Source organism: Carassius gibelio, chromosome B19 (genome assembly GCF_023724105.1).
Source record: "Carassius gibelio isolate Cgi1373 ecotype wild population from Czech Republic chromosome B19, carGib1.2-hapl.c, whole genome shotgun sequence".
Classification (NCBI taxonomy): domain Eukaryota; kingdom Metazoa; phylum Chordata; class Actinopteri; order Cypriniformes; family Cyprinidae; genus Carassius; species Carassius gibelio.
Window position 1 is genome coordinate 29,118,848 of NC_068414.1, and position 27,608 is coordinate 29,146,455.

Genomic DNA, 27,608 nt, shown 5'->3' on the forward strand with positions numbered 1-27,608 from the left:
CTGCTGAGATATTACATGACAGTCTAGTTACTACAGTAACTGCAAGTAAATAATTAAATAATATATCCTCTTATGATACATTTTACTAAACTAATTCAACAACTAAAAATTACATATATATATTTATACACACACACACACACACACACACACACACACACACACACACACACACACATATATATATATATATATATATATATCATATAGAAATATCTTTAATGTAGAAACTTAACATATTTTTCTTAAATATATACATGCATGTGTTTGTATTTGTATATATATATATATATATATATATATATATATATATATATATATATATATATATATACATTACACACTCATATATTATGTAAACAAAAACATTTTTTAATATTATATTTGAATCATTTGACAGCACTTATATATACATCCATTGTCTGAAGATGAATTTCTCACTCCCACAGGTTTCAGCTGATTGAGTGCTGGCTCTTAAATGCTGGGTTTGTCTATGGTGCAAATCAGAGTTTAACAGATTGTGAATTATTTATTTATACCTTTCAGAAATGTACATTTCTTTTGCAAAATTACATAATGGCGCTGAGTGTTTTGCTTGTAGGAAAGATTTTAGTGTTTGAGAAACAATAGGCTCCATATGCGTCAAAATCTGTAACAACAGGGCTCAGTTATGAGACAATAGCCCATTAATGGGACAATTTTCTATTTGAATGCTTTTATGATCAATCATAGATGACATACTCCACACTAAATAATCCATTTCAGTAATCCATTTCTTGCAGTCACATAGTTTTAATGGTATGTGAATGGATGTATGAGATCAGAAAGGGGGAACAAAACAAGAAACAATGAAGTGATGTCTCGTGATACCTGTTGGATGGGTTACTGTATGTAATCTATTTATCTGTTTGTGTTTGTTGACTTTCGCTTGATTACAATTCTGTGTATGCCTCGGGGCTGTTGGCATTGAAATACTGGAATGCTGGTGTCTGCGGACATGTGCGGACTCATTACTTAAAAGCACATTAGTAAGTGTGAAAAAATTTGCATGACCAAACTAATATTATTATTACTAATTTTCTTTAAATAATAACACAGTATAATGCATTTGATTATCCAATCATTCACTGTCAATAAATATTAATAGTTAAAAATATATATGGTACAAACCCATAATTATTATATTTTCAAGGGACAAAAAAATACACATTTCAAATTCAAATAAACAAAACTTTGTAAAAAGTTAAAAGAAGAGTTTAAATGTGTTAATTCAAATGTGTGTGTGTGTGTGTGTGTGTGCAATAACACGTACTCATTATGTTGTCTTCTGAATTTCCCATTTCTATATTTCTCATTCCTGATCGAGTGCTTGCTATTGAATGCTGATTTTGACTATGGTGCAAAAAAAAAAAAAAACAGATTGTGAATTAATTATTCATACCTTTCAGAAATGTATCTTTCTTTTCTACAGGCATGTGCGGACTCATTAGGCTATGAAATCACAATAGTAAGTGAGAAACTTTTTGAATAACTAAATAACATTTTTTTCACAATTTTTCCTTGAGACATTTACACAGTATGATAATTTCAATAATGCAACATAATAAATATAAAGATAGGTTTAATAACAGTCAACGACAACTTCTGTTCATAAACACCTACATTATTGTAGCATCCTGCCACAGTTACGGATTGGCTCATGAATATTAATAGCTTGTGATGACGTTCTCTAGATAATCTTCCAATAGAGGGCCGCTTAGCTAATGAATATTACGCGATGTCCTCATACAGGGCGAAGTCTTCTTGACTGTAGAGATACAAAATAGTCACGTTAGTTTATCTTGTAACCGAGAACCATCACAGACTTTAAATCGGATGTGTTTTGTCTCTGAAAACGTGAACTAAGTGTTAATCTATTATTTCCTGATTTTGTGCGTGAATTTATGATTTAATCTCCTGGATCTATCAGATTCTCCTCGGGTAATTTAAATTAAACTGTTTCTTGAATAATGCAATCGCGTTTTTCCAGCTGTTGGATCCCGAACGCAAGTTTGGACTGGTGAGTTGCGCGCGCGCGTGCACGCCCTTGTCTTTGAGCACAACAGGTATCAGAAGAACCAGGAAGCGCCTGTGAAACTCAATTCACCATGCAAGATCCAAGGATTTAAATCAAACAACAACAACAACAACACACACACACACATACACAGATATATTACTTTGGAAAGTTCAGGAACCTCTGAAGGAGAACGATGTGTTCATGCGTGTTTCCAGTCTGCATTGGATTGATTTTACTGCAGATTCACAAAATCTCAGGTGAGACTACAAAGAAGCAATACCCCAAACACGTTTTTAGCATCCTTGTCACTGTCATCTTTCGTTTAATGATCATTTGTTAAGGTTTAATATTCCGAGCAATTGAAATATAGCCTAATTAATTAAATAAATATATAGAAATATTTGACATTAACAGCTTAAAAGGTTATCAAGTATGGGCTTATGATTTGACAGTTTGAGCTGCTGGGAGGTTTTGTTGCGTTTTTATATTGAGACATTTAATTTTATCAAAACTACGGAAATGCTTGATGGATATTGGTAACATTGTTTACATTAACGCATATGAAATGACTAATATTTACTGTTCTTCACAGCAGAATCTCGCCTCCCTCGTGGCCTAGTATAAAAAATAGCACTGTCAAAAAATTCGCATTTATGACAGATGCTGTGCAGAATAACTTATGAATTATTGACTAACAATCTGTTACTGTACAAATGGAGGGCGGTTTACTGTAACATGCTCTTGGTCAGTGAAGGGAAATCATAAGACTTTCTCTTTAGTGAAATGCATTGTCAGAGAATGTCAGTGTTTGCTTTACTTTTGACATTTCAGCTTTAGGGACAATGGACTTTAATTTTCACAGTGTGGAACATGACCTTTAAAGTGTTGCTGCTGTATTATTGACGGTCAGAGCTGTGGTTTTAAATTGATTAAAATAACTAAAAGTGTGATTTGTTCAATTTTGAACAAAGTAGACTTTACCAACCATCATTTAAGCCTAATTTCTAATAGGTACTATATGAAGCATATGGACATTCTATCATGAACCAAACCTTCTGCAACGTCATAATTTAATTATTTTTTTTATTAGGGAGGATCCCAGAGTGCCTGACATGTGTAGTGTAATGCGTTCATGGTCTCTTCCTGTTCAAACTTTACCTTGTGTGAATCAGTTCTTTGTGTTTCTTTTGTTTGCTTTCATGTGGGTTACAACTGTCAGCTTTATTCAAGCTGTTCGTTTACGTGGCTCTGTACTGATCATTTTGTAGGACAACTCTTTGTCAAGAACAGTATAGATTAATTAAATGGTTGATTTGAGTTTTATTGCAATCATTTTTCTTATTCAATAAGTTCAAAAAATGGCATGTTCACAAAAAAATCAAAAATAGTTTAAAACCAACAAACAAAAAGTCAGTCTAAACTGAGAGAAAGAGAGAGAAACACACACAAAACAGAGAAAGTCATTTAAGGTTATAGCAACAAATACACACACACACACACACATTTAATTATTAATTAAATTATTATGTGTGTGTGTGTGTTTCAAAATATATAAATCATAAGTATAAAATTATACATGTTCAATACATTACTTTGCATTCCACAAATTTTGTAAAATTCATATAAATTTTTTTTTTTTTGCAGAATGTCATAAAATAGAAGTGAGCCCTGACTCTGGCACCATCATAATCTTCAAAGCACAAAGTCAGGACTGTAGCGTGTGTAAGGATGAAGGTCCGTCTCAGACCTGCAACTCCGATCTCGAACTTACTGAAGCTCAGCCCACCACCGTGACTTTCAACTGCTCTCAGCCGGGGGACGTCTTTAATGTGGAGATCAACCAAAAAATCGGTGAGTAACAACATGCAAAGTCGGAATGATCCATTTGATACAAATCAGCTTCTAAATCACTTAAATCTCTACACAGATTGCTCAACAACAGACTGCAGCATTATTGCAGTGCCTCTGAATTCGACACGATTCCTGGAGTTCACCAGAACCTTCAACTGGGATCTGAAGGTTCAGTCAGGCAAGGTGTTCCAGCTAGACTTCCCATCTCCAGGAATGAGACAGATCAAGCCTTCACAATCCTGTCCAGACAAAAACACATACACCATCATCGCATACCAGCGCACAGGACCGGCCAACATCGGCTCGTTCTGTCGGAACGGTCCCATCAGCCGTATCCAGGTCTTGTATAGAGGTCGAGTGACTCTGGAGGTTCCCAAAGGTACAGACCTGAACCCTTCTGACTTCAAAGTGTCCATGGGACCAGCAGCAAGAGGTAAGAAGTAGTTACTTACAACAAGAACATTTTCATTAGTGTTAAGCTTCTGATTTAACTTATTTTATTCCTTGTTTTTGGCATCTCTAGGAGTAGTGGAGATGGATGTCAAGCTGCCCAGAGGACCGTTTTCTGTTGATTTCTTTACTCCAGACTACGCCAAAGGCTACTACGATGAACAAAAAATGAAGTGGAACTTTGCTGTTAAGCCTATGCAAAATTTTACTGTTCGCTTTCAACATTACACTCCACCACAATGCCAGAAGAAAGCCGTTATGTGTGATTATGCACTGGGAGACAAGACTTCATTCACAGTGGCTCCAACAGAAACTCAGCCGGCTAATAAACAGGGAGATTTCAGCCTGACTCTGACCAACTGTGATGCAAAGAAAGTGGCGAATGTTCCTGGGCTTTCCTTGAACTTCAACGTGGAGGTGTTCAGGAGTGGGACTCCATGTAAGGAAAAAAATGAGCCTATAACTTTGGTTTTGTGTCTGAAACACTGATCTACTGTATATACGTCTCTCTATATATTCTCTATTATAGATCAATGGTTTGAAATCATTGTTTTTGAGTTTGGGGTCTTTTTAGGGTCAGTTTGGTAGCTTGAATATTTCATGCTGATAAGTAATGTGGAATATCTTCCTGTTCTGTTCAGATCTTTGCACTGTGGATCTCCGGAATGAGGAGGGATTGAGTCTGCAAATAGAAAATAAAAACCCGGAGTCGTACTGTGAAATGAGCCTGAACTCTGTGATGCAGGAGAAAATAGTGGTTCCTGCGGGCACCAAAGCTGACCTGTCCTTCCTCGACTGCCCCGTGCAGGATCTGCAGCTGACAGCCACCAAAGTCATAGGTAACTACAGCTCAGATATATGTCACAATGTTAAAGAACCTTCTAGAGTCTTTAGATGTGGAAAAATTACTTTGTTTGATCTGGCTTTAACCTATCAGAGAAGTAAAATCACTCAGATGTCTCTTGTCTAGTCACTGAAACTGATGAGCTGACCGCTCTTCTGGCTGTTTTTGTTTTGTGGTATGTACAGTAAGTAATGTTACCTGTGGTCTCCAATTTAACTCCGCATCAAACAGAATATAGAATTTGAATGTAAGATAATAAAATTAAAATGCTCAAATTTTTATAATCAACAGCATTTTATAGATAGATAGATAGATAGATAGATAGATGAAAATCTGACATTTTTGACTAATATTTTAAGTAATTCATTTTGCTTAAGCCTTTTTTTTAGGTAATGAAAATGTTTTATTGTATTAAGTTAATGATAATAACCCAGAAGAGGACTTCATTTCCCAGAATGCATTGCTTGTTGAATCTTCTTTGAATTACAGTTCAGTGAAGTCCAATTCAGCTTTCTTTGGGGTGTGGCCAATAATTTAAATTAAACTCATGAATGGAAAAAGGACTGGTCATTACAAGATTTCTTTTGTGGAATAGTATAACAAGGATTTTAGACATTTTTTTTTTTTAACTCCCCAAAATGACAATTTAAAAAAAACAGGAATGTCTTTACAGAAAATCCATCTGTCCGACGTCAACATGCAATGTGTTCTTTTGCAGAAGTGAATTATATATTCATTAAATCACAATCTTGACAGAATTTTTCACCACATTATTTTGATTTGTTCGTCTTCTTCCCTTTCCTCAATATAATTATAGATTGTCCCAGTGTGTCTGCCCGTGATGTGACCGGTCCGTCCCTCACCATTCCCACCCTGGACCCTAGTCTTCCTGTTCCCCTCCATCAGTTCACCTGGCTGCTCCGTTTACAGGATCAAAACACCGTGGATCTCATGCCTCTCAAGGGAAGCAGGCTTCACCAGTCTGTACCAGACAAGCAGTGTAACGAGAGAGTCTCGCTGCTCATCTCTGAGACTGAGGGCTCCCACATCGGACAGTTTTGCTCTGCAGCTGAAGGCACTATCCAAAAAATCCAAATCAAAGGAAACGTTTCCATCACTATAACTCCTAATATCATAAAATACCTGAGCCAGGAAAAAGGACCTTTCTTAACTATCGGCATTAGTCCAGAGATCACGGGTAGGTACTGGTACTGGTCAGAAGTTTAGAAATAATTATGATAGAATTTTCTGTGGTGTTTTTAAATGTCCCTTGCTGTGCCTGCATTTATTAGATGCATTTATTAGATGAAAAATACAGTTAAAATAGTACAATATTATTACAATTTAAAACAATGGATTTCTATTTGAATGTATTTTAAAGTGTAATTTATTTCACTGATGCAAAGCTGAATTTCAGCATCATTACTCCAGTCTTCAGTGTCAAATGATCTTTCAGAAATCGTTCTCATATGCTGATTTGCTGCTCAAGAAACATTTCTGATTATTATCAATGTTAAAAACAGTTTTGGTCCTAAACATTTTTGGGGAAACCATGAGACATTTTACAGTTTTCAACATGCTTTGGATGAGTAGAACGTTAAAAAAGAATGAAAGTTTTACCCAAAAGAGGGCTGAGTTTCATAGCAGTGTATTTCTGTCTTCTTCACAGAAAATGTAATCTACACTGTATCTCCACTCATTTCTGGACCCATGTACCTTGCAACCCCAAACTGGCCCGACGGCATGAATCCTTCCTCGTCTGCCTCATGGATCATCAACATTCCCCAAGAGTACAAGGCCGAGCTGTTGTTCTCCAACGTCAGCCAGCCCAAATGTGATTCGGGCCACACCGAGGTCTCGATCGGCTCGCTGGACTCTCAAGACCAAACGCAGTCCTGGAGAGAAGATCAGAGCTTCATCGTTCCTGTTGTCCAACAGCAGAGCTTCTACCTGAACATGTCCAACTGTGAGCCCAAGAGCGACCGCTTCGCTGTGCTCTCGAAGATCAGTCTGCTGAAGGAAACCAGTAAGCAAAAGGCTTTCATTTCATCACATTCACATTGTTGTATTATTGCTAGTATTACAGTAAAAGATAATAATTCCAACTGTTTTCCCTCTCTGTACAGAGAAGTTCCTGGGCATTATCTTGGCTATAGTCGGAGGGCTGCTGTTGTTGGTTATCATCGCAGTTATAGTTGTGTGCGTCATTCGAAAGTGAGTCTGCAATTTCTTTGGTATTTGTTGCAAACATTATAAAATATATGTATATATTTCTGCAACAAATGGATAATTGTGGCTATTGCTCTAAGTAGCAGCCACCATAAATCAGGCAGTAAAATAAAATATATATTTAAATAAAAATGTCAACTACATCATGCATACAGATAGCACAGTTAAATTACAAAATAAGTAAAAAAAAAATCATAAACACTGTAGTTATGGAAATGTTTGGAATGGAATATACAGAATATTTTACTAGTTTTAATAGTATAAATCTATGTTTTTCCCTATGAAATGAATTTGCATATTTTATGAAGCAAAATTTGCAACCTGTGTTATTATTGGTAACTAAAACCATTATGAAAATGTCATTATTTGAAATAAATTTATATAAAACTTTTATTTCATCTAGGAGCCAACATTTGTAAGTGCAGGCCTAATTTAGTTTAACTTGAATACTAAAATAAATAAAACTGGAAAAAAAGAAGAAAACGCAACAAATTTATTAAAAGTATAAGCAATGTAAATCTTTTTGAAAAAGTATGATAGTCTATTAATGATCCTAAAATAACACTGTTTTAAAGGGGGGGGGGGGGGTGAAATGCTCGTTTTCACTCAATATCCTGTTAATCTTGAGTACCTATAGAGTAGTACTGCATCCTTCATAACTCCAAAAAGTCTTTATTTTTATTATATTTATAAGAGAAAGCTAGTCTGTACCGATTTTTCCCGGAAAAACACGAGCGCCTAGAGGCGTGACGTGTGGGCGGAGCTAAAGAATCACGAGCGCCAGTAGGCTTTTGAGTTGAGAGCATGTGGAAGCTGTGACACAGATCCAGAGGCTGAAATTTAACAAGAGCAGCATCAGCAAAGGCGTCTCTATGTGGTATGTACTGAAACTGTATATATTTGCTTAGCGGTTTTGGAAAATGACTAAGCTCCACTTTATGTCGTCTTTTTTTTTTTTTTTAAGCTGTAACGTTACATGTGGAAAGTGCAGTTTGATGACAACATCGCATTTTGTTTACTTGATGTGCTTACGCGCTGATAGCTAAGTTGACAACACAGAGATATTTGAAGCAGTTTTACTCACCGCATGTGGTTCCAACACACGATCGTGACCCTTTTCCGTTGGAACTGCATTATCCTTAAGAAATAAACGACGTGCAATCCGAAATGCAAGGGACAAACAAAAACACTTGCACCACTCCGTTGATGCTCTGTAAAAATAAACTCCATCCACTGGTCCCTTAATGCTGTTTCTCTTTTGGTAATCTGTGCAGGGTTGTCTTGCCCTGGCAACCAAAAACACACTTCTTTTGTGACTTTTCGCGACGCTCTCGCTCTGATCAGGCTGTGCGCAGCCTCTCTCTGCTCTGCTATATGGGAGCGCGCGCTCTTCTGGCAGAAGAGCGTGCACTTAGGACCCATATAAGGAAATTCCGCTCCATCTAACGTCACACAGAGCCATACTCAATAAAAACTTTCCGAAACTTGTGACAAACCCGAAGAGGTTTTTTTGGAACAAAAATACTCCTTCAAACGTACAACTTAATTTTTGAAACTTTGTCCATGTTTAGCATGGGAATCCAACTCTTTAACAGTGTAAAAAACTCAGTATGCATGAAATAGCACTTCACCCCCCCTTTAAACATTGTCATTTGACATCCCAGCATGCATTGTTTAATTCAGTGGATTTCTTGCAACAATTATACTGTTCTATTGCTTTTTTTTTATCCCAATTTTGTGCAAATAAAAATATCTGTTGGCAATCAGATGAAATCGTGAGTTAAAAAAAGCTGTTTTGGCACATATACTACAAATCTGAGGATTAAATGCATATAAAAATGTTGGTATATATTTTGCAAACATAAATACAGAATTAAAATATGTAGCATAGAACTTAAAGTTTTGTCCTGATTGTGTGCTTTAAGGAATAATTCACATTTTCAAACTATTTTCTTTTCTTTTAGAAGGAAAAACAAACCCAATAACAACACGTCCTCCATCTTTATGCCCAGCGGGAAACCTGTCCCTCTGGGTAACGCCGGCTTCCCAAAAACCAGAGCAGACAATGAGTCCCATGTATATGCCTCTATCGACGACCCCACCATGTACGGATACCTTGGGGACAAGAACCAACCTACAGAGGTTGACAACGGAGCCTGGAGCAACGGACATCAGGTGGATGCGTACCGTCCATTCACGGGCCCCACGAACTCCATCCCAGCAGCTATGGTTTCTTCTACTAAATATTCGCTGGACATAAGAGAAGGAGATGCATTTCAGCCTTTCCTAAACCCACCCAACACCTTTAACCTGCCGAGGCCTCACTCGCCGCTCATATTGCAGGGAAGCTTAGGGTTCGAAGATCGCAGGATGATGGATAACACGCTGAACACTTTCAAGAGTGGCAGGGATATAAATCCCATTCGTCTGTCCTCTGATAAATCCAGACTACAACCACAAATGGATTCAGACTCAGATTCTTATCCTGAGCCAGAATACGAGGAGACCATGTGAGAAGGATGTGATTCTTCGCCTGCTCGCCAAAAACATTCAGATTTTATTGGGAGAGCAGAAAAGCCATTGGCTGCAAGCCTGTGCATGTGCGCATACAAAGACAATGTTTTTATGAACAGCTTTAAACTGATGGAAAAAGGCCACGCTCTCTCTCGCCGCCCTAGGGGTTTGTTTGTGTATCTTGCATGTATATTTGATTAAAAATTTGGTTTTAAATGTTTTTAATGGGCTTGTAGCCAAAATGTACAAATTTAACACTCTTGTTGGAGCTGTTTGAGAGCCGAACCCGTGGTGGAAGTGTGCCGTGAATTTCTCTATTGGATATTTTTTTGTTGTAATAGTGATTGTCTCCAGGCTACAGGTTTCATATGTGTTTGTTATTCAATTCTGTATGTTTACTTCATTCATTTCTAAAATAAATTATCTGGTATTTTAATAGATGTTCCAATCGTGTTTAGAATGTATGTATTAAGAACGAAGATAATCACACACACACACACAGGCCACAAACAGATGCAGTTTTCACATTTTCTGCAACAGATTTGAAGAAAAATCCAAAGAACTCTGAATTAGACATTAGATGGCATTTAGCATTTTACACAGTAAAATTAGGGATGCACACTAATAAATTATTTTCATGTCATGCTCAATAACCAATAAATGGCTGATATTAAACTATGCCATTTTATCGAAATTGGGAAAACAAATCATAAAGCTTAAACCAATTCTAAGCATCACAGCATGAATAATGTATATTTGAGACTACATTTGACTGGCTTTATGCATTTAAGTGATCGATAGATGATAGCAGAGACATCTAAATGTAAAAATGAGAACGATAAATAATGATTAACCTTTCTTATCAACCAATAACCGATATTGCACATTCTCAGGCAAAATGTGTTGAATGGAGTTGGCAAATCAAAACTCAGTGACAAGTGAAAGCCAAATTAGTCATATTTAATGAATATGTAATGAGCATCTCAGTTGTTCGGAAACCTGCAGAATAGAGCCATGTTTTTTATACACTTTATTAAGATAAAAATATACGTTCAGGTTATCAGGCTAGACATTTAGTTTGTTAGAAAATAAACAAGTAACAAAGCTAGCAATCTGAAATAATCATCATTCAACTGGATTTTATCTGGTGGCTGGACTTCTTTGTAAATATCATCAGAATTCAATAATCTTGAACGAATATAAAAAAAAAAAAAAAAAAAAAACTCTTAAAAATGTACTCACCCTCAAGCCATCCAAGAACAGATTTAGAGAAATTTACCATCACTTCCTCACCAATGGATCCTCTGCAGTGAATGGGTGCCGTCAGAATTAGAGTCCAAACAGATGATAAAAACATCACAATAATCCACTCCAGTCCATCAATTAATGTCTTATGAAGAGAAAAAAAGTTGTGTTTTTGTAAGAAATAATACATTTTTATTGGTGGAATTACTTAAAAATTGCTTTCTTCAGTGAAAAAGTTGTCTTGTCTGAATCAGAAGAGGAAAGCAGTATGTATTTACAAGTGAAAACATTTCAAAACAAATATTTTTTTTTTTTTTTTTTTTTTTTATGTGAGATGACAGAGATGGAGGAAGCATTCATTCGGATTATCTATTTTAGCAATGGTTTGAAGTTCTTACATCTTTATGATTTTGTTTTGTTAAAAACACAGCTTTTCTCTTCACCAGAGTTTTAATTGATAGACTGGAGTCCAGTGTGGATCACTTGTGGATTATTGTGATGTGTGGATGGCCTGAGGCTCAGTTAATTTTCATTTTTGTGTGAAATACTTCTTTAATGTCTTTGTTTATTTTGCGTCTTGGACGAGATCTTAATGGAGCCCGTTCAAAAATGTCTTTAATTACAGTGTTTGGTCTTTGATTGTAGATCATGAACATTTTTATGCAGTAAAAGGACAAACTCCGTTCTCCCAAAAGAAATTATATAATTGCAGAGCAAACACAATGCAAGCAGGATTGTGCAATGAAAAGGACAGCTAAGGTCATGCAAACCGGCGCTGGATGATCTCAGACGATGTTGAACTCGCAGACGGAAGCTCTCTCCTCGCGACAGTTCTCGTCCAGCCACTTCCCGCCGGAAGCGCCGGAGAGTACGGCGCAGTTTTCTGCGATTCTACCATCGGGCTGCGGGGGCTTCCAGTTCTTGTAGCGGATGCTTGAGCCGGCCTGGTCCATCCACACGCCCTCCGTCTGCATGTCATTGATGCCCAGCCAGATTTCAGCGTCCGGCCCGATGCTCTGGCGCACGTAATCATATAGTCGCGTGTTTTCGTCAGAAGACAGCGGAGTGCTGAGGATTCCTCCCTTGGCGATGCAGTCTTCACTGGCCGTGTGGTAGCTCTTCTTCACGCTGTCCACCAGAAAACACTTACCAGGGATCTTCGTACCTTTCAGACAGACTGGCGGAGAACAAAGACACATGTTTGGGTTCTGTTTGCGTCCTTCAAAAGCCTCATACAATGTACCAAAACATTTGTTGTTCTTTTAAAATAAAGCAAGGTCGTTTTAGTATTATTGATATATTAATATAGTTTTGAATGAATATTTTGTTTTTATTTTTCCCACTTTATGAAAATAAAAACAAATTAAAAATGTTAAGTTTAAGTTTACATTTTAATGTAAACTTATATAATTATTATTATTTTTTAATCTAAGTTCATTTTAATTTGGTCATTTTTATTAGTTTTTTTAAAATGTCTTCATAATTTTGTTTAAGAAAGTTAAACTAAAGAATGCCTTATCAAATTGCTAATATATATATATATATATATATATATATATATATATATATATATATATATATATATATATATATATATATATATTTAGGAAAAAAAACATATGTTAGGCAAAACATTACGACATGATGAGCTCACGAACCGCAGCTTGCTCTGCCCCCCCTGATATATGAAGGTGTTAACCACGCCCATATGCACATGTAAGCCAATCACAACAGAGCTCATTTACATATATTCAATATACCATTGCAAATTGCTTTTTTAATAGTAAGAAAGTCAGAATGTAGGTGGAAAATGATAACATTATAAGAGAGAACATTACGAGTGAATTTAAGGGAAAAGTATATATAAAATAATACAAAAGTTAATGGTTATTAAAGTTGTATATTCTTATGCAGAGGTGAACCAAAATGAAGTGGAGGCCCCAGGCAAAATGAATAGATGGGGCCCTTCTAAAAGATTATTTTGTTGATATATCTTCATTACCTAGATATATATTTATACAACATACAGTAGTTAAAACACATATAATATAACATTATTATTATTATTTTTTTTAAACAAAGTGCTTATTCTTTACCAAAATATCGATCTTCATCTTTATGGCAGAAGATACAACTGGCAGCCTCTCTTAGTTCACTGTTGACCTGAGGTATGTTTTTGAAAGTGAAAGTGAATTATCAGCTTTACTAGTTTTATTAGATGACAACTAATTATGTTAATTCAACTAATTAAATGTAGAAGAGCTAAATAATCAACTAAGTAAATGTAATATTTATTTGTATTGACCCAGGGACGCAAACTAACCATGGGTGACAAAGATGAGCAAACCCCGCCCCCCCTCCTCATTTTTTAAACAATTATAATAATTTAACGCCTTTATAATTACATATTTTTTAACTCTTCCAAAAAAAAAAAAAAACATTTTAAATGTTCACTTTCATTCATGAGGACGGAAATTATCTCCTGGTGGAAAACAAAGACTTAAGATGAAAATGACATGAAATTACCATTATATCCAGTAGATGGCAGCGAAGGATCACTCGTTAGCTCAGATGCCATTTCAACTCCCTAGTTTTCTCACATCTTGCTTTTGGATACAAGTCCAGGAAATCACAAAGCCTCATGTCATTTAAAAAAAAATAGGCCCAGACTCCAACAGCCTAGTATGGTAATTTTTTAAAAACTTTGCTAGTTAACGACAAATTAAGTTAATTATTAATGGTATAATAATTAAATAATGCATTAAATAGATTTTTTATAGATTTAATTTAAAAATTATTTTTTTAAACATTGCCTTAAATAGGACACATCAAAGGAGAGCTTTAAGTTATCTTGACATTTAGAAGCTGCTAAAGGCAACACAGACTTTAATAATTAATAATAATTAAATAAAAATAAGCCGGAAATTTTTCTCTTTTCCTCTTTTTCTTGATTGCCTTTTTCCACTTATGGCTGCCAGACAGATAAGTTCTCTTCATGTTTAAATTAGCAAATGCACGAGTAAGCACTGTGCCAGTTTGAAAACAGCAGCCGATGCATCATGAGGAAAAAGCAAGCACATCCAGCGTAACACAAGAGTGGGGATGTATACAGATACATGAGTTATTTGTTATATTAATAATGATATTTTCGATTTCAATTGCCTCCCCTATTGCTACACCTTTGATCTTTTTAAATATAACACATATTTGTCTCAAGATTTCCTCATACATCTAACACTGGATGACATCTGACTCAGTGTTCTCCAGGGAAAACACAAGCTGTAAAAATCATCAGAAGTGACACGTGGAGGCCATGTGCCTTATGTAAGTATAAACTCTAATCCAAACAATAAGCCACAGTCTACAACATCTTGTTTTGTTTTTTAGCTCAAGGGACAAACAGAATCCCATTTTTTAAAAAGTCAAATAGACTAGGTTAGAAATACTAGATGCTTCACTAATGCAGATGGATTTAAGGTGTGATGGGGAGAAGTTCTCACCGGTCTGCAGGGCCTGCTGCTCCTTTAGAAGATTCAGTTCCACCACAATGTCATCGATCTGCTTTTGCAGGTCCTTCAAAGCAGCGCTGGAGTCTTATAGATAGAGAGATCTCAGGATGAATTATAGGAAAACACACACACAAACTATTTGACCCTATAATTATGAATGAAGTAAATTAAGCCTATTTTAAATACGATGTAATTTATACTGATTTTGAAAAGTGGGATGATAATGAGAATCACCATAAATAAATAAATATTTTTTTCTTGAATATATATAATTACATATATAATTTTTATTTACAACTTATTTTATTGCATTTTAATATATTTAAGACTTCCAATAAATGCAATTAAATTAAAATATTTCTTTCTACAATTATGTATATAATCATTATTATGTTAAATATAGCAATCATTTAGTTGTATTTTCATCTATTTTAAAACTTGAGAACCTTGAGAATCAATTGTATTAAACAGATTCAAACTGAAAAATGAGTTGTGTTAAGATTAAAAACACACCCAGATGTATTAAACAGGTCAGTGCTAACTGTGCACGAAACGGAGTTGACTTTTACTCAAACAGCATCTTTTTCAATATTTACAAACAAAAATGAGCAAAATCATCCGGTCTCACCTTTTTTAGCATTGGGCTTCTGCTGGTGTGAGGTGTGTGTGAGGAGCAGCAGGACTCCCAGCAGAAGACAGCCGTCTCGGAGTCTCATGGTGAAGTCTGGAGAATGAGGAGAGAGCTCTGCTTCTCAGCTCAGCTCACAGAGGAAAACTGCTGTAGTAAGAACCTGCTGCGTTTGTTCTTCATCCTGAGCAGAGAGGAGGAGTGACGTCCCCCCCCCCCATCTCAACAATCCTCACACTTCAAGCTCATGGCTGGAAGTGTTACATAAAATACACACAGTGTGCTGGTTTCACACAGAATCAGTTTTGTGAATTTTGTCCTCCAATCATCATATTATTTAATTATATAAATATGTGAACACAATAAAGCCACAATAACATATATTAAAACAAGAGTCAATTAACTTTATATAACAAAAGTTAAAAGTTGAATAATGTTCTCTAGACAAAAACAGGACAGTGTAATTGTTTTTTGTTTAATACTTATAAAATATTTATTACATTATCTCTTGCCCAGAAGAGTTTGACTTTGTTACCTTAAACATTTTTGTCATAATTAATTTTATTATTATTTTTCCTTTTGAAATTTTGTGAAAAGTATGTGGAAATAGACTTGATTTAAATTAAGGGTTCATATCAAATCAATCAAAATTAATTATTAGATTTAAAAAAAAAACATAAATATAGGCGAAGTGTGACAACTAGCCCCAGTTTCTTTGCCCTGTATGTTTTCCCACTCATTTAAAGCAAAAGTGTTGAAATGAAAATTCTTTCATGGGGGTCAATGGGAAATCAAACTTCAATTTAGTTTTTTTTGGTGGACTATCCTTTCATGAAAGGTATGAGTTATAAAACAGATTATAAACCTGGACTCATATTTAGAATGAACGGATTAACTCAGACAGAAAAGCAGGGTCTCAAATTGCTTCATACACACTGAGAGTCCTGGAGCATTAAAGGTCTCCTGAGGACACATTTCCCATCATGCATTCTTCTTGTGTATGATATTGTTATCTGTGCAGTGATTGCTGCTGTTTGTTTTGGATTCTCCGTGTCACAGAAAGAAGCAAAGCTATTATGGGATGGAATATATCCAGGCTCACAGCAGCTGGATCTTCCTCAGACGACACGTGGCAGATGAGACGTCCTGCTGGACACTGGGGTGAGCTCAACACCATCCCAGGAAAAAAATGACTACAGCACCTGTGAACTTACAGAAGTCTACGAATATTCCACAAATGTATAAAAAAATAAATTGTAAAATTGCTGCAGTCCATCATTTAACATCTTGTGAAGCGTAAAGCTATGTTTTTAAGAAATAAATCCATAAAGACGACTGTTGCTGAAATTAGTCTGCTATTCATAAAATTGCTTTCTAAATAAAAAAAAAGTCACCTTGTCTAAATTAGGAGAGAATGGCCTTTTTCTCTGGAGAAAAATGATTTACGGACTTGTATTTAAACTGAAAGCAACAGATTTAAATTAAAATATCTTAACAATGGCTTTATTTACTGCAAAGACATTGTTTTTCACTAAAAATAATGTCAATTGATGGACTGGAGTTGTGTAGGTTACAGCTGTTCAGACTAATTCTGACGGCACCCATTCACTAAAAGAGGATCCATTGGCGAGCAAGTAATCCAATGTAATCCCCAAATCTGTTCTGATGAAAAACAAACTCTTCTGCATCTTGGATGATCTGAGACCAAGAAAATATTCAGCAGATGTTTTTCATTTTTTGGGGGATGAACTATTCCTTTAAGGATTCTGGATATTCTTTTCTACTCATCTATTAAATTCAGCTATAAAAAAAAACATTAAGTGCTTAAATTTCTCTCAAACAGCTCAAAACGTATATATATATATATATATATATATATAAAAATCAGATTTGAGAGAAGAATCATTTCACATTCAGTCCTCTGTTAAACACAGCAGTCCGAGGGCTAGTCATTAAATGAAAAACAAAAACAGCAATCTTATATAACCTCACATTAGACAGGATTCTATGTTAGTTGAGAGTTTTCAAGCAGGACATGAAGAACGTCATAGAACATTTAGCTCATTTATTTGAAAAACAAACAAAAAAGGTACAAAACAGGAAGCTATCCGAGGAATCCCACTTTCTGCCGTTTCTTGCCAAGACTTTCTTCTTTCTGCAGCAGCTCCATGAGAGGCGCATGAAGAGCCTTGCCCACACGCTTCCCAGCCTTTAACATGAACACACCAAAACAGTCAACAGAAACTCCAAACCAGGAGACAAGCATTCATTAAACAAATGAAAAACACCTGGTTTTTAATGCGTGACAGAAACAAAATAGAAAATACATTTGTTAGCTCCAGTCTGTTCTGATATACAAGCAGACATATAAACAGCACCAGCTGCATGACATTCTCTAATATAGCACCAAAGTTTAGCCCTATAAAGCCTACACACACACACACACACACACATATAGAATATATCATACTATGAACAAAAAGCCTGATGTATCAAATAAGATACTCAAAAAAACACACATGCAACCTTTATTCAGTAAAGATTTTTCTTTTATATTTTGTTTAAAGATTCAACTGTTCAAAAATAAATAAATAAAAGATTTTTCAGACTATTATTTCATATTTCAGGCTTTACAGGGATAATACATGTAGTTAGGGAGAATTAGAAGTTATCTGACCTCTGTCATCTCAAAGATACTTTCTGGGTCCAGACTTCCTCCTCCCATTTTCCTGACGCACGTGACCGTCCCTCGGTGTGTGACTGAAATCAGGAGACTGGCCACAGAGCAGGCCTTTTCCTGCAGCGTGGCGTCTACCACATGTCTGTGACCAACCTGAAACACAGACACACATCCCATATATAGAAGCTACAGAAACACAGAACTGAACAGGAGAGGAGTGCATTGTGGGTAACGGCTCAAGGCTGTGCTGTACCTTGCAGAGGGTTACGATACACGGCACATTTTCCACATTGAGCCGCATGCAGTCGTAAGGGTCGTCTGAAAGCTCGATCTCCTTCACTCCCTCTTCATCCTCAGATATGTGCACTTTGGGAATTCTGTTTGGGGAAAGGGGATGCAGATAAGTTCCTCATTGTTCATTTGGGGTTTCCACAATGTTAAAGTAGTGAATTTCAAGGACTTTTCCAATTAGGATTACGGCATAAAAGATTTTAAAATCATTTTATAAAAACTCCCAGGGTGGACTGATATTTGTATCTGGCATATTAATCCTTGGAATGTTTATGTTTTAATGGTTAAATGTTTAAGTATAAAGAAATAACATGTTCAAAACACAAAAGTCCTGAGTTTACGGTTTACTTTCAAGAAAACATCTTAAACTAAACTAACATAGTTCTAAAATATTGTAGAGTGTAACAAAAATAAATAAAAAATAATAATAATTATAGAAAGTTCTATGACTTTTTCAGGCCTGGAAACTATGTTGCTATTGTTATCTAAAACTGAAAACTATTAAAAATCACCTTTGTTTAATTAAAGCTGAAATAAAAAAAATATTGGATTAAAAAAAAAATTACATTTTACAGTATCAAAGACAAACTCAAAAATAGCAAAATTCAAACAGTATTAATAACAATACTTCATTGAATTGTGTACAATATATTAACAATATTATTAAAGAATAAAATAAATATATTCAATCATTCACATACACATATAAAAATGATGAAATTTATATTATTTCCACAAGAGAAAAGGAAAGCCCCCAAAAATGTCTATTACTGTACCACGAAAAAAAAAAAGTTTCAAACTTAAACTGGAAAATAACCTAACCATTTAAGGTACACAAATATAATATTTATAAAGACAGTACATAAGTAATATAAAAAAAAAAACTGCCTGCCACAGATTTAGAATTGGCCAATAGAAAGCTTACAGCTTTGTCAGGATTTTAATGGAAACGGCATGCGGTTACTTACCGTGTATTAAACAGAGCAGCTTTTATCGCAATGGATATGGCATCAAACAGGTTTCCATCACACTGCAGCAGCTGCATACATTATTAAACGAATTATAAATCAACAGTAAATTGAGATCACAATATTTCCTTATATTGAATGAAATATTTATTTCTTCATTCATTCGCCCTCTTCAGGTCACTCACCAACACATCTACGTACAGCACCCAGCAGTTCTCTCCCGGACAGATGCAGAGGGAACGCAGGTCCACGCTGTGTCTGTTGTTGAACACTTTATAGAGCGTGTTACTAAGCTCCACCCCCAGCTCCTCCCCTCCACGCCCCTCAAACTCTGGAGTGGCGTTCGCTGAGCTACACAAGCAACATCAGCAACCAACATCAGCTTGCATATCAAGAACATATAAACAAGCATCATCTATGGATATCCATTGCTAAATTGCATATTCATACACTGAAGAACCTGCACAGGTCAATTACAGCTCCCGCTATATCAATACATGGACTAAACTGTCAAAAAAAAAAAAAAAAACTGCATACTGTATTATTAAAAAGGTTTCTTATACATTAGTCCACTGAACTTACACCATTTAATGATTAAACTTTCTAGTAAAAATAAAACATTTAATAAAAATGATCCTGAGATGTACTAAATATATTTGCTTTAAAAAAAAACTAACTTTTAGTTATTAAACATTCTATACTACAGCAAACCATAAATATATTCACTACAGAAAATACGAGGATTTTCCAGACCAGTGTTGTTGTTAATTAATACTAAAACAAATAAAAACTGTGAAATTAAGCTGAAATAAATATCAAATATGAATATTGTAGATTAAAAACTTACATTTGTAAACTTTAAAATATTGCCCCGGCAACTAACTAAAATAAAATTAAATTGAAGTAAAAATAGAAAACAATTTAAAACAATTCAAAACATTAATAAGTACTACAATAGTATGTAAATAAAAATATAGCTCAATATGCATATACACATGCATGTGTCTAAACCACAGACTGTATAGGGTCTAAACTCCATGTAAAGCAGGCTACTTCATGCTTTATTATTATGATATTTTGCACAGTTATGTTGGTATGGCTGTCATGGTGCATGCTTGATGTCTAATGTGACGATCTTTAAACTCTCACCAGTCCACAAAGAACTCCAGATAGCCTTCATCTGGTACCATGGCTCTGGGTTTCCCAATCTCTGCCTTAACTCCTACAAGAACATCTGTGTGACCCTGTCAAACACATCACACAACATAATGATTTACAAACATGCTGGTGCGATTTCCACATAGAAGACGGTTTAATTCAGCTTACAAGACTGATTTTAGCAGAACCATCAGTGTTTGACACCACATCCGTCTCGATCTCCATGTGTCTGTAGTCTTCACATCCTCGCCCGTCCAGTCTCAGGTCATCCTGGCAACAGAGGTCATCATTAACCCTCATGTTATGATGTCTCAGAAAAGTATCAGGTTAAAGTGATAGCATATCACTTGATTTTTTTCTACAGGGGTTTTCTGCTTTAGTCAAATTGCATTTGCCACCACGCAGAAAAAGTTTCTATTCTGAATGACAGATCACCAGAACAGTTGTCAAAATGCCTTTTGATTACATATCAAGCGAATTTGAAATAGGAATAAAAGGCACATTTTAGAAATACGATATTTATTTCAGTACATACATACAGCAAGAACACAACAACACAGACCACATGAGGACATAAGACTTTTTCGGATGTTCAAATTATTTCTTTCATAACACGTTTAATAAAACTAAATGATCAAACGTGCGTTTTTACTTACACGGACTCCATGCATAATATAAACCTTCTCCGCTTCGCTTACTTGAACTGCTGCCATGTTTCAAACACACGCACTCACTCTGCGTCATCACAAAGCGCGAGAATAAGAGCCTGGAGGTTATCGTCCAATAATATGCTATTGCGTCAAAAAGAGGGCGGGAATATTTGAGCAAACTGTAATCTGATTGGATAAGCAAAATGTCAATTCTTAAAGCAGGAACTGTATTTCACGCACATGTGTTCTTTATCGTGAATGTGGTATGTATAGTCTATTTCAACAAATGCAATTTGTTAACGAAAACAAAATGATTTTGTTTTATACAACATATTTAAACATTCTTTTTACAGTTGTAGATCGCTGATCTGATTTTTGGTTTTGCACGTTCAGTTGAATATTGTAAACATGTAATGGTCAGTTGTTATAATTATACTTTTGAAGCATTGTAGTGCACAAAATGTACTATCTTCAGAAATTTTGACTTTTAAAAAACTGTACTGTGTTGCCATGGCACTTTGAGATACACTAGGGCAGGTTTATATACATACATACATACATATATTTCAGATGTCAAATAGTGGCAAAAATGATTACCCTCCTACGATCCCAAAATTTAAAACGCATCTATATAGTTTCTTAAAATATTATTTATTGAGTTTCAGTTAAATTATTACGCTTTTCATCTCAAAATAGCACTGTACTGAAAAATGTGTTATTTGTTTTCGTATTCTATTTTTATTTATCTGTTTATGTATTTTAATCTACATTTTGTTATACATTTAAATTTAATCGAATTCTTATTTTTATCTTTTTGTACTATTTATATTATTTTATTTCTATTCTCTTTAATTTTTTTGATTCTAGCGGTCTAAATGTTATTATTAAGCTAATGCTTAGCCTGTTTTTTCTTTTTTTTCTTTTGCAGTTTTAATTAAAAAAAAAAAAGTCTGTCAACAGACCGAGCCACAATGCTTAGTGATGGTGAAGCTAAAGAACTGCTGTCATTTCTCACTCTGGAGATGAGAGCTGATGTCAAAGGTCAGGCCACGGGTTACATCCTGGGCCTCACAGGAAACCGGGATGGGTGCCGGTACCTGAGGTCCAAGCCGGACTTCCTCAAAGCCTTGGTTACTCTGACCCGCGACCCCTCCATCGCCATCGTCAAGGACTGTTATCACGCTCTGATTAACCTCTCGGCGGATGAGACTCTTCACCAGCCTTTGATCAAAGAGACAGACTTACTTGCCATACTGTTCCAGAACCTCCTAGACCCAGATTACATGTTTGCAGATCGCATCTGTACTATCCTCAGTAACCTGAGCCGACACGAGCGGACGTGTAGAGATGTGTTCAGCGCTCTGCAAGAGCAGGAGATCGGACTGGACAAAGTGGTGGAGATCTTCTGCACAGAGGGGTTCAATAAGAAAGCTTCACTTCATTATCTGGGACCCCTGCTGTCCAACCTCACACAGCTGCCCGAGGCACGACACTTCATCCTGGACAAGGACAGGTAAGCTGTACTTATAATACTACTAAAGTACTGAATGATTACATGCAAAATGACACTGTACTACTACTAATCATATTACTATTTCCAAATCCATGGTATGCATAAAAACATTATATTTTTACAATATTACCATAGTACATGTTCAACATATGGTATTATCATGATATATATATACCATGATATTATAATGTTTTTTTTGACAAAACCATAACAACACCATATTTTACACAAGTACAAAGGTAATATGTTATATATGTTTTATATTTATTTATTACATATTACATATTACCTTGGTACTTGTGTAAAATATGGTGTTGTTATGGTTTTGTCAAAACAACATTATAATATCATGGTACCTCTCCAAAAGCACAGTGATACAGTGGTACAAGATAGTATGACAGTAATAAAATGTGAAGTGCTGATTGTTTCATGTGTGTTTCTACAGGTGTGTGATTCAGAGGCTCCTGCCGTACACACAGTACAAGGAATCGATCACCAGGCGAGGAGGGGTGGTGGGAACGCTCAGAAATTGCTGCTTTGACTATAGTAAGAGTTATTCTTATTTCTTTAAATTATATCTTAACGCTTGTGATTGGCTTAGTTATCTATGGTAATACCGACTGCTAAATGAATAAATGTAAATGTAAAAAGCATGTGATTTTATTTGTTGCAAATTTCACAATTGAAAGCAAAGCCAATGCAAAAATACGTCAAAGACAATTTAACAAAAATGCATTTAATTCTCATTAAACATGCCCTTTGTCCATACAGCTCATCATGAGTGGTTACTCAGTGATGCGGTGGATATTTTACCGTTCCTTTTATTACCGTTGGCTGGACCAGAGGAGCTCTCGGAGGAAGAGAATGAAGGTGATGCTTTTTACATCATCTGGAAGTTTCAGAAAACAAGTTTACCAAATAAGCCAGGTTTATTACAGTAAGTCTGACTTATTTTGAACCAAATCAGCTGACAAGTCGTCAGACTTGGCTTATTTGGTAAACTTGTTTTATGAAACAGGCCCCAGCAAACAAATTCAGAGTTACAGGATTAGTTTTGAGTTGACGAAACCAAACCAAACCAAACCTCTCCAGTCCAGCATTATTGGTACCATGATGCTGATCATCTACTTTCTTTGTCAGCTCAGACTTTGATCCTGAGTTTGTGGAGGAGGTGCTCATGAATGTGTGACATCATGGTGAACAGCCAATCGCAACAAAGAAAGTGTGATTCACTTCTAGCGAGAGAGCCAATGAGATTCAAAACTCCTTTGTCAAAGGTTAAGATATTAAAGAATATGAGGAATTTAAATGCGTTTACATGGAAGTACTTAAAAAAAAAAAGAGAGAGGACAAATTAATGAAATTATCTTGCTCTATTAGTGCAGTCACAAGTGAATCTTGTGAAATTAGTTTATATAGTTGATAATATATAGCAAAAGAGACTCGAACATGTAAGGTCACATGAAGCCATTTTTGAAGTGTTATCTATGGTTTCTACCACTTATTTATGGCATATGATCTGTATATTTATATTTATTTAAAATAAGTGCTTTATAATAACCATTAAACTAAAGGTACTTGCATGTAATGGATTAATAATAACAAACCATATTATAATTAGATAAATCATATGAAAATAAATTGTAATTATCATTAAAGCCAGACATTGTTGTTTTATTTTTTAAGGTACTTTATAGTGACTACTTAAGTTGTATGAAGAGAAACGTTTTTTTTTTTTTTTTTGGCTAAAAGCCAAGGCACTTTCATGGTACCTAAACCCAGGGTTGGTGCAACTGCAAACTAAACTGAAATTTACCTGGCCTGCTAATCCAGCTTCATGGTACAGGCCCCTTATCCAAGAACGATTTTTGTTTGAAGTGAAGAAACAGAAAAGCAATACGTTTCTTTCGTTTGTCCAGTAGGTGGTGCTGTTTACTCATTTTGATGATACACAGGTTGACTGTTAATTGTATTTCCCACAGCATGTGTAAGGAAAATGGAATGAACAAAGTGGAAATACCACCATTACAGCAGGAAGTTGTGTGAATTTGCTAGGCCAGGATCTTTGTTTCAAAGTTTGCGGTTTCATAAAAGCTGTTTGAACAGTTTATGTGCACCATATTTTCCACTTGTGCCTTTCTGACCAAAATAGGAGAGAAAATATATTAGTTAATAAGTGACCTTATTCGACCTTTCTGAAACCCTTTCAAAGTCTGTATAACTATAGCCCAAACATAGATCTAATTTAATGAGAGTTTGTTTGATCTGTATAATTGGCAAGCATGATTTTTACTAATGGTTTGAGATTTGAATATTAAGAGACATGCTGTTTCTATTCTAAGTGATAGGATGAGGACAGCAAGCACCACTTTTCCTTCTTAAAATGTTTTAAAGACAAAGTGTTTGATTAACGTGCTACTATTGTAACAATACACCAATTACATAATTTATATTTAATAGATTTTTATTTGCATTTACAGGTTTGCCTGTGGACTTGCAGTACTTACCAGAGGATAAAAAGAGAGAAGATGATCCTGATATCCGCAAGATGCTCTTAGAAACCCTGATGCTTGTAAGAACAGCATCTCAAATCTTTTATTTTATCTATCATTTGTCTGTATTGACGTAAATGACTTGCACAACCATTCAAATATTTCACATTTTAAGAACGTTTTTAAAAGTCTCATCAAGGCTGCATTTATATTATCAAAAATACAGTAAAACAGTATCATTGTAAAATATTATTACGATTTAAAATCTAATGTATTCCTTTGGTTCAAAGGTGAATTCTAGCACCATTACTCATGTTTTCAGTTTCACATCATCCTTCAGAAATCAAATTTGCTGCTCAAGAAACATTTCTTCTTCTTATTTTTAATGTTGAAAACAGTTGTGCTACTTTATATTTCTTTGGAAACCAAACTACATTTTTAAGGAATCTTGACCAGAACAAAGTATAATTTTCATTACTGCCACTTTTAATCAATTTAATAGGTCCTTGCTGTATATAAAAGCATTGATTTCTTTCTAAACTATTTTGGAATGTATGGTATTATCACTATATTGTTCTTCCTTTATTTATGTTTAGCTATTAATGATCTGTTCATATTCAGCTTACAGCTACTAAAGTGGGCCGACAGGTTATAAAGAACAAGAACGTGTATCCCATCATGAGAGAGTTTCACAAATGGGAGAAGGATCCACATGTGATTTCATCTTGTGAGAAACTCGTCCAGGTATGAAAACATTTAAGGAAGCAATGAATATATCATTCATGGATAAAGCATTCCCAGTAAACATTGCAATGAGCTTATTGGGAAAAAAAAAAACGAATTCAAGATATATTTGTGGGCACAGTGTGTCGTTTACGCTTAGTGTAACACATTATCAGCTCATTAGGTTCAAATCAAGGCAGTTCCATCCAATTACGCGATTGCATCTCTATTGCATCAGTTTTATAAGATCGTCACATGCATCGTTTTCTGTAGATGTGGATTGTTGTGCTTTGGAAGACCCCAGACAGTAGGCAGATCACTTCCAGTTCTCCAAAACCAGGATTTATGAGTTTGGTCGAAAACAGCAAGAGACACTAATTTGGTGGAAAAAGCCTGTTCCTTGCACCGTGGCAGGCGTATATTTGGGTACAGCCCCATGGAAAAGATGTCACAGGGTCTCCCATTAAAGCATGATATTCTCCATAACGTCTGGGAGATCCCTTTTGAACTCCAGGCCAGAAGCAGTGGTTCGGCCGTTTGCCTCAACCCAACCATTTTAATTAGCGTCAATAAAACAGCTAATATGCCAAGCGCAGAACCAGGCTAATATTTATCCAGGATTAATGGGCACTTTTTCATTATGCAGCAGTTTTTAACTAACACCGCTTTAACAGCTATCAAGTTGCTGAAGTTTTTCCATGTTGTCGGGTTCCCGAAATTGCTACTTGGGAATGACAGTAAAAGTGAAGTGCAGTCTGGCATCTCATTAGCTCCCGTCCTGCGTCATTACCACTTTTCTTTCAATATGCGACTCTGACGGAACATACTGAGGTCCATTAGGGTTTCACGTGCAATTTTGTGTGACTTTGATTAAGGTTTTGATTGGAGACGAGCCGGAGGAGGGAATGGAGAATCTGATGGAGGTGGAGATCCCCAAAGACGTGGAGGAAAAACTAAAGGAACTGGACACCAAAGAGCAGGAACAAATGGAAAAGGACGAGCAGGAATCTGAGAAGCAGCAAAATGAATCTCCAGAGGGCCTGGAGAGATAAACAGACTAATGAACAAAACTTTACTTTTAAGTTGAATGTACAGCATTGAATAAAAAGATCTGCATGAGAACGAATACCTGAGGATTATCGTGGATAGAAAATGTTTGATTTTAAAAGCACCTGGTTATGGAAGAACAGTTTGTTTCTCTCTGGTTCAGGCTGGTTTATGTTTTTGACTAGCAGGTGGACACCTGGTAGACCATCATCTTGGGTATGAGATCATGTGGTATGACCAGGTCATTCAAACTTATTTAGGTGGTTGTCCACCTAATCAGCATGAGCCAGCTACAAACCAGCTATAAAACTAGCTCTAGCTTCATTTTCCAGCAGGGTTTAAAACTTTGAATGCCCATTAGTTGTATCCTGGAGCTCATAATAAAGACACTTTGTATCACAATCTGTAAAACCTAAATAAAGGGATTTTCATACCCCATTATTAGACACGGTCTTTGAAATGTCTGTGAGGTGATTAGTAATAACATTATATTCAATTTAAAAACCTATATGTGACCCTGGACCACAAGATCAGCCATAAGTGGTTTGGGTATATTTGTAGCAATAGCCAACAATACAGTGTATTGGTCAAAATTATCAATTTTTCTTTTATGCCAAAAGATCATTAGGATATTAAGTTAAGATCATGTTCCATTAAGATATTTTGTAAATTTCCTACCTTAAATATAATTTTTGATTCGTAATATGCATTGCTAAGAACTTCATTTAGATTTTTGCACACCTTCAGATTCCAGATT

At 35.5% G+C, this 27,608-nt stretch overlaps 4 protein-coding genes across 4 annotated transcripts; 2 read left to right on the top strand and 2 right to left on the bottom strand.

Moving 5' to 3' along the window:
* Positions 1 to 1,759: 1,759 nt before the first annotated feature.
* On the top strand, positions 1,760 to 10,383 carry cdcp1b (CUB domain containing protein 1b). Its single transcript, XM_052583305.1, has 9 exons — positions 1,760 to 2,316; positions 3,704 to 3,910; positions 3,987 to 4,343; positions 4,434 to 4,799; positions 5,002 to 5,199; positions 6,022 to 6,402; positions 6,874 to 7,230; positions 7,331 to 7,418; positions 9,398 to 10,383. Exons 1-9 carry the CDS (start codon positions 2,253 to 2,255, stop codon positions 9,945 to 9,947), a joined length of 2,568 nt encoding a protein of 855 aa, XP_052439265.1. The 5' UTR covers positions 1,760 to 2,252; the 3' UTR covers positions 9,948 to 10,383.
* Positions 10,384 to 10,891: 508 nt separating this feature from the next.
* Positions 10,892 to 15,496, bottom strand: clec3bb (C-type lectin domain family 3, member Bb). The gene is made up of 3 exons (XM_052585029.1): positions 15,330 to 15,496; positions 14,693 to 14,785; positions 10,892 to 12,369 (listed from the first exon to the last, which is right to left on the bottom strand). Exons 1-3 carry the CDS (start codon positions 15,415 to 15,417, stop codon positions 11,978 to 11,980), a joined length of 573 nt encoding a protein of 190 aa, XP_052440989.1. The 5' UTR covers positions 15,418 to 15,496; the 3' UTR covers positions 10,892 to 11,977.
* A 1,883-nt stretch (positions 15,497 to 17,379) lies between these two features.
* exosc7 (exosome component 7) lies at positions 17,380 to 21,198 on the bottom strand. Its single transcript, XM_052583609.1, has 8 exons — positions 21,083 to 21,198; positions 20,595 to 20,696; positions 20,418 to 20,512; positions 19,454 to 19,619; positions 19,269 to 19,339; positions 18,263 to 18,386; positions 18,007 to 18,162; positions 17,380 to 17,538 (listed from the first exon to the last, which is right to left on the bottom strand). The coding sequence occupies exons 1-8, from the start codon at positions 21,137 to 21,139 to the stop codon at positions 17,434 to 17,436; spliced, it is 876 nt and encodes a 291-aa protein (XP_052439569.1). The 5' UTR covers positions 21,140 to 21,198; the 3' UTR covers positions 17,380 to 17,433.
* Positions 21,199 to 21,294: 96 nt separating this feature from the next.
* On the top strand, positions 21,295 to 27,289 carry hgh1 (HGH1 homolog (S. cerevisiae)). Its single transcript, XM_052583312.1, has 7 exons — positions 21,295 to 21,339; positions 22,005 to 22,589; positions 23,035 to 23,135; positions 23,361 to 23,459; positions 25,070 to 25,161; positions 25,703 to 25,825; positions 26,680 to 27,289. Exons 2-7 carry the CDS (start codon positions 22,048 to 22,050, stop codon positions 26,854 to 26,856), a joined length of 1,134 nt encoding a protein of 377 aa, XP_052439272.1. The 5' UTR covers positions 21,295 to 21,339; positions 22,005 to 22,047; the 3' UTR covers positions 26,857 to 27,289.
* The last annotated feature ends 319 nt before the right edge of the window (positions 27,290 to 27,608 follow it).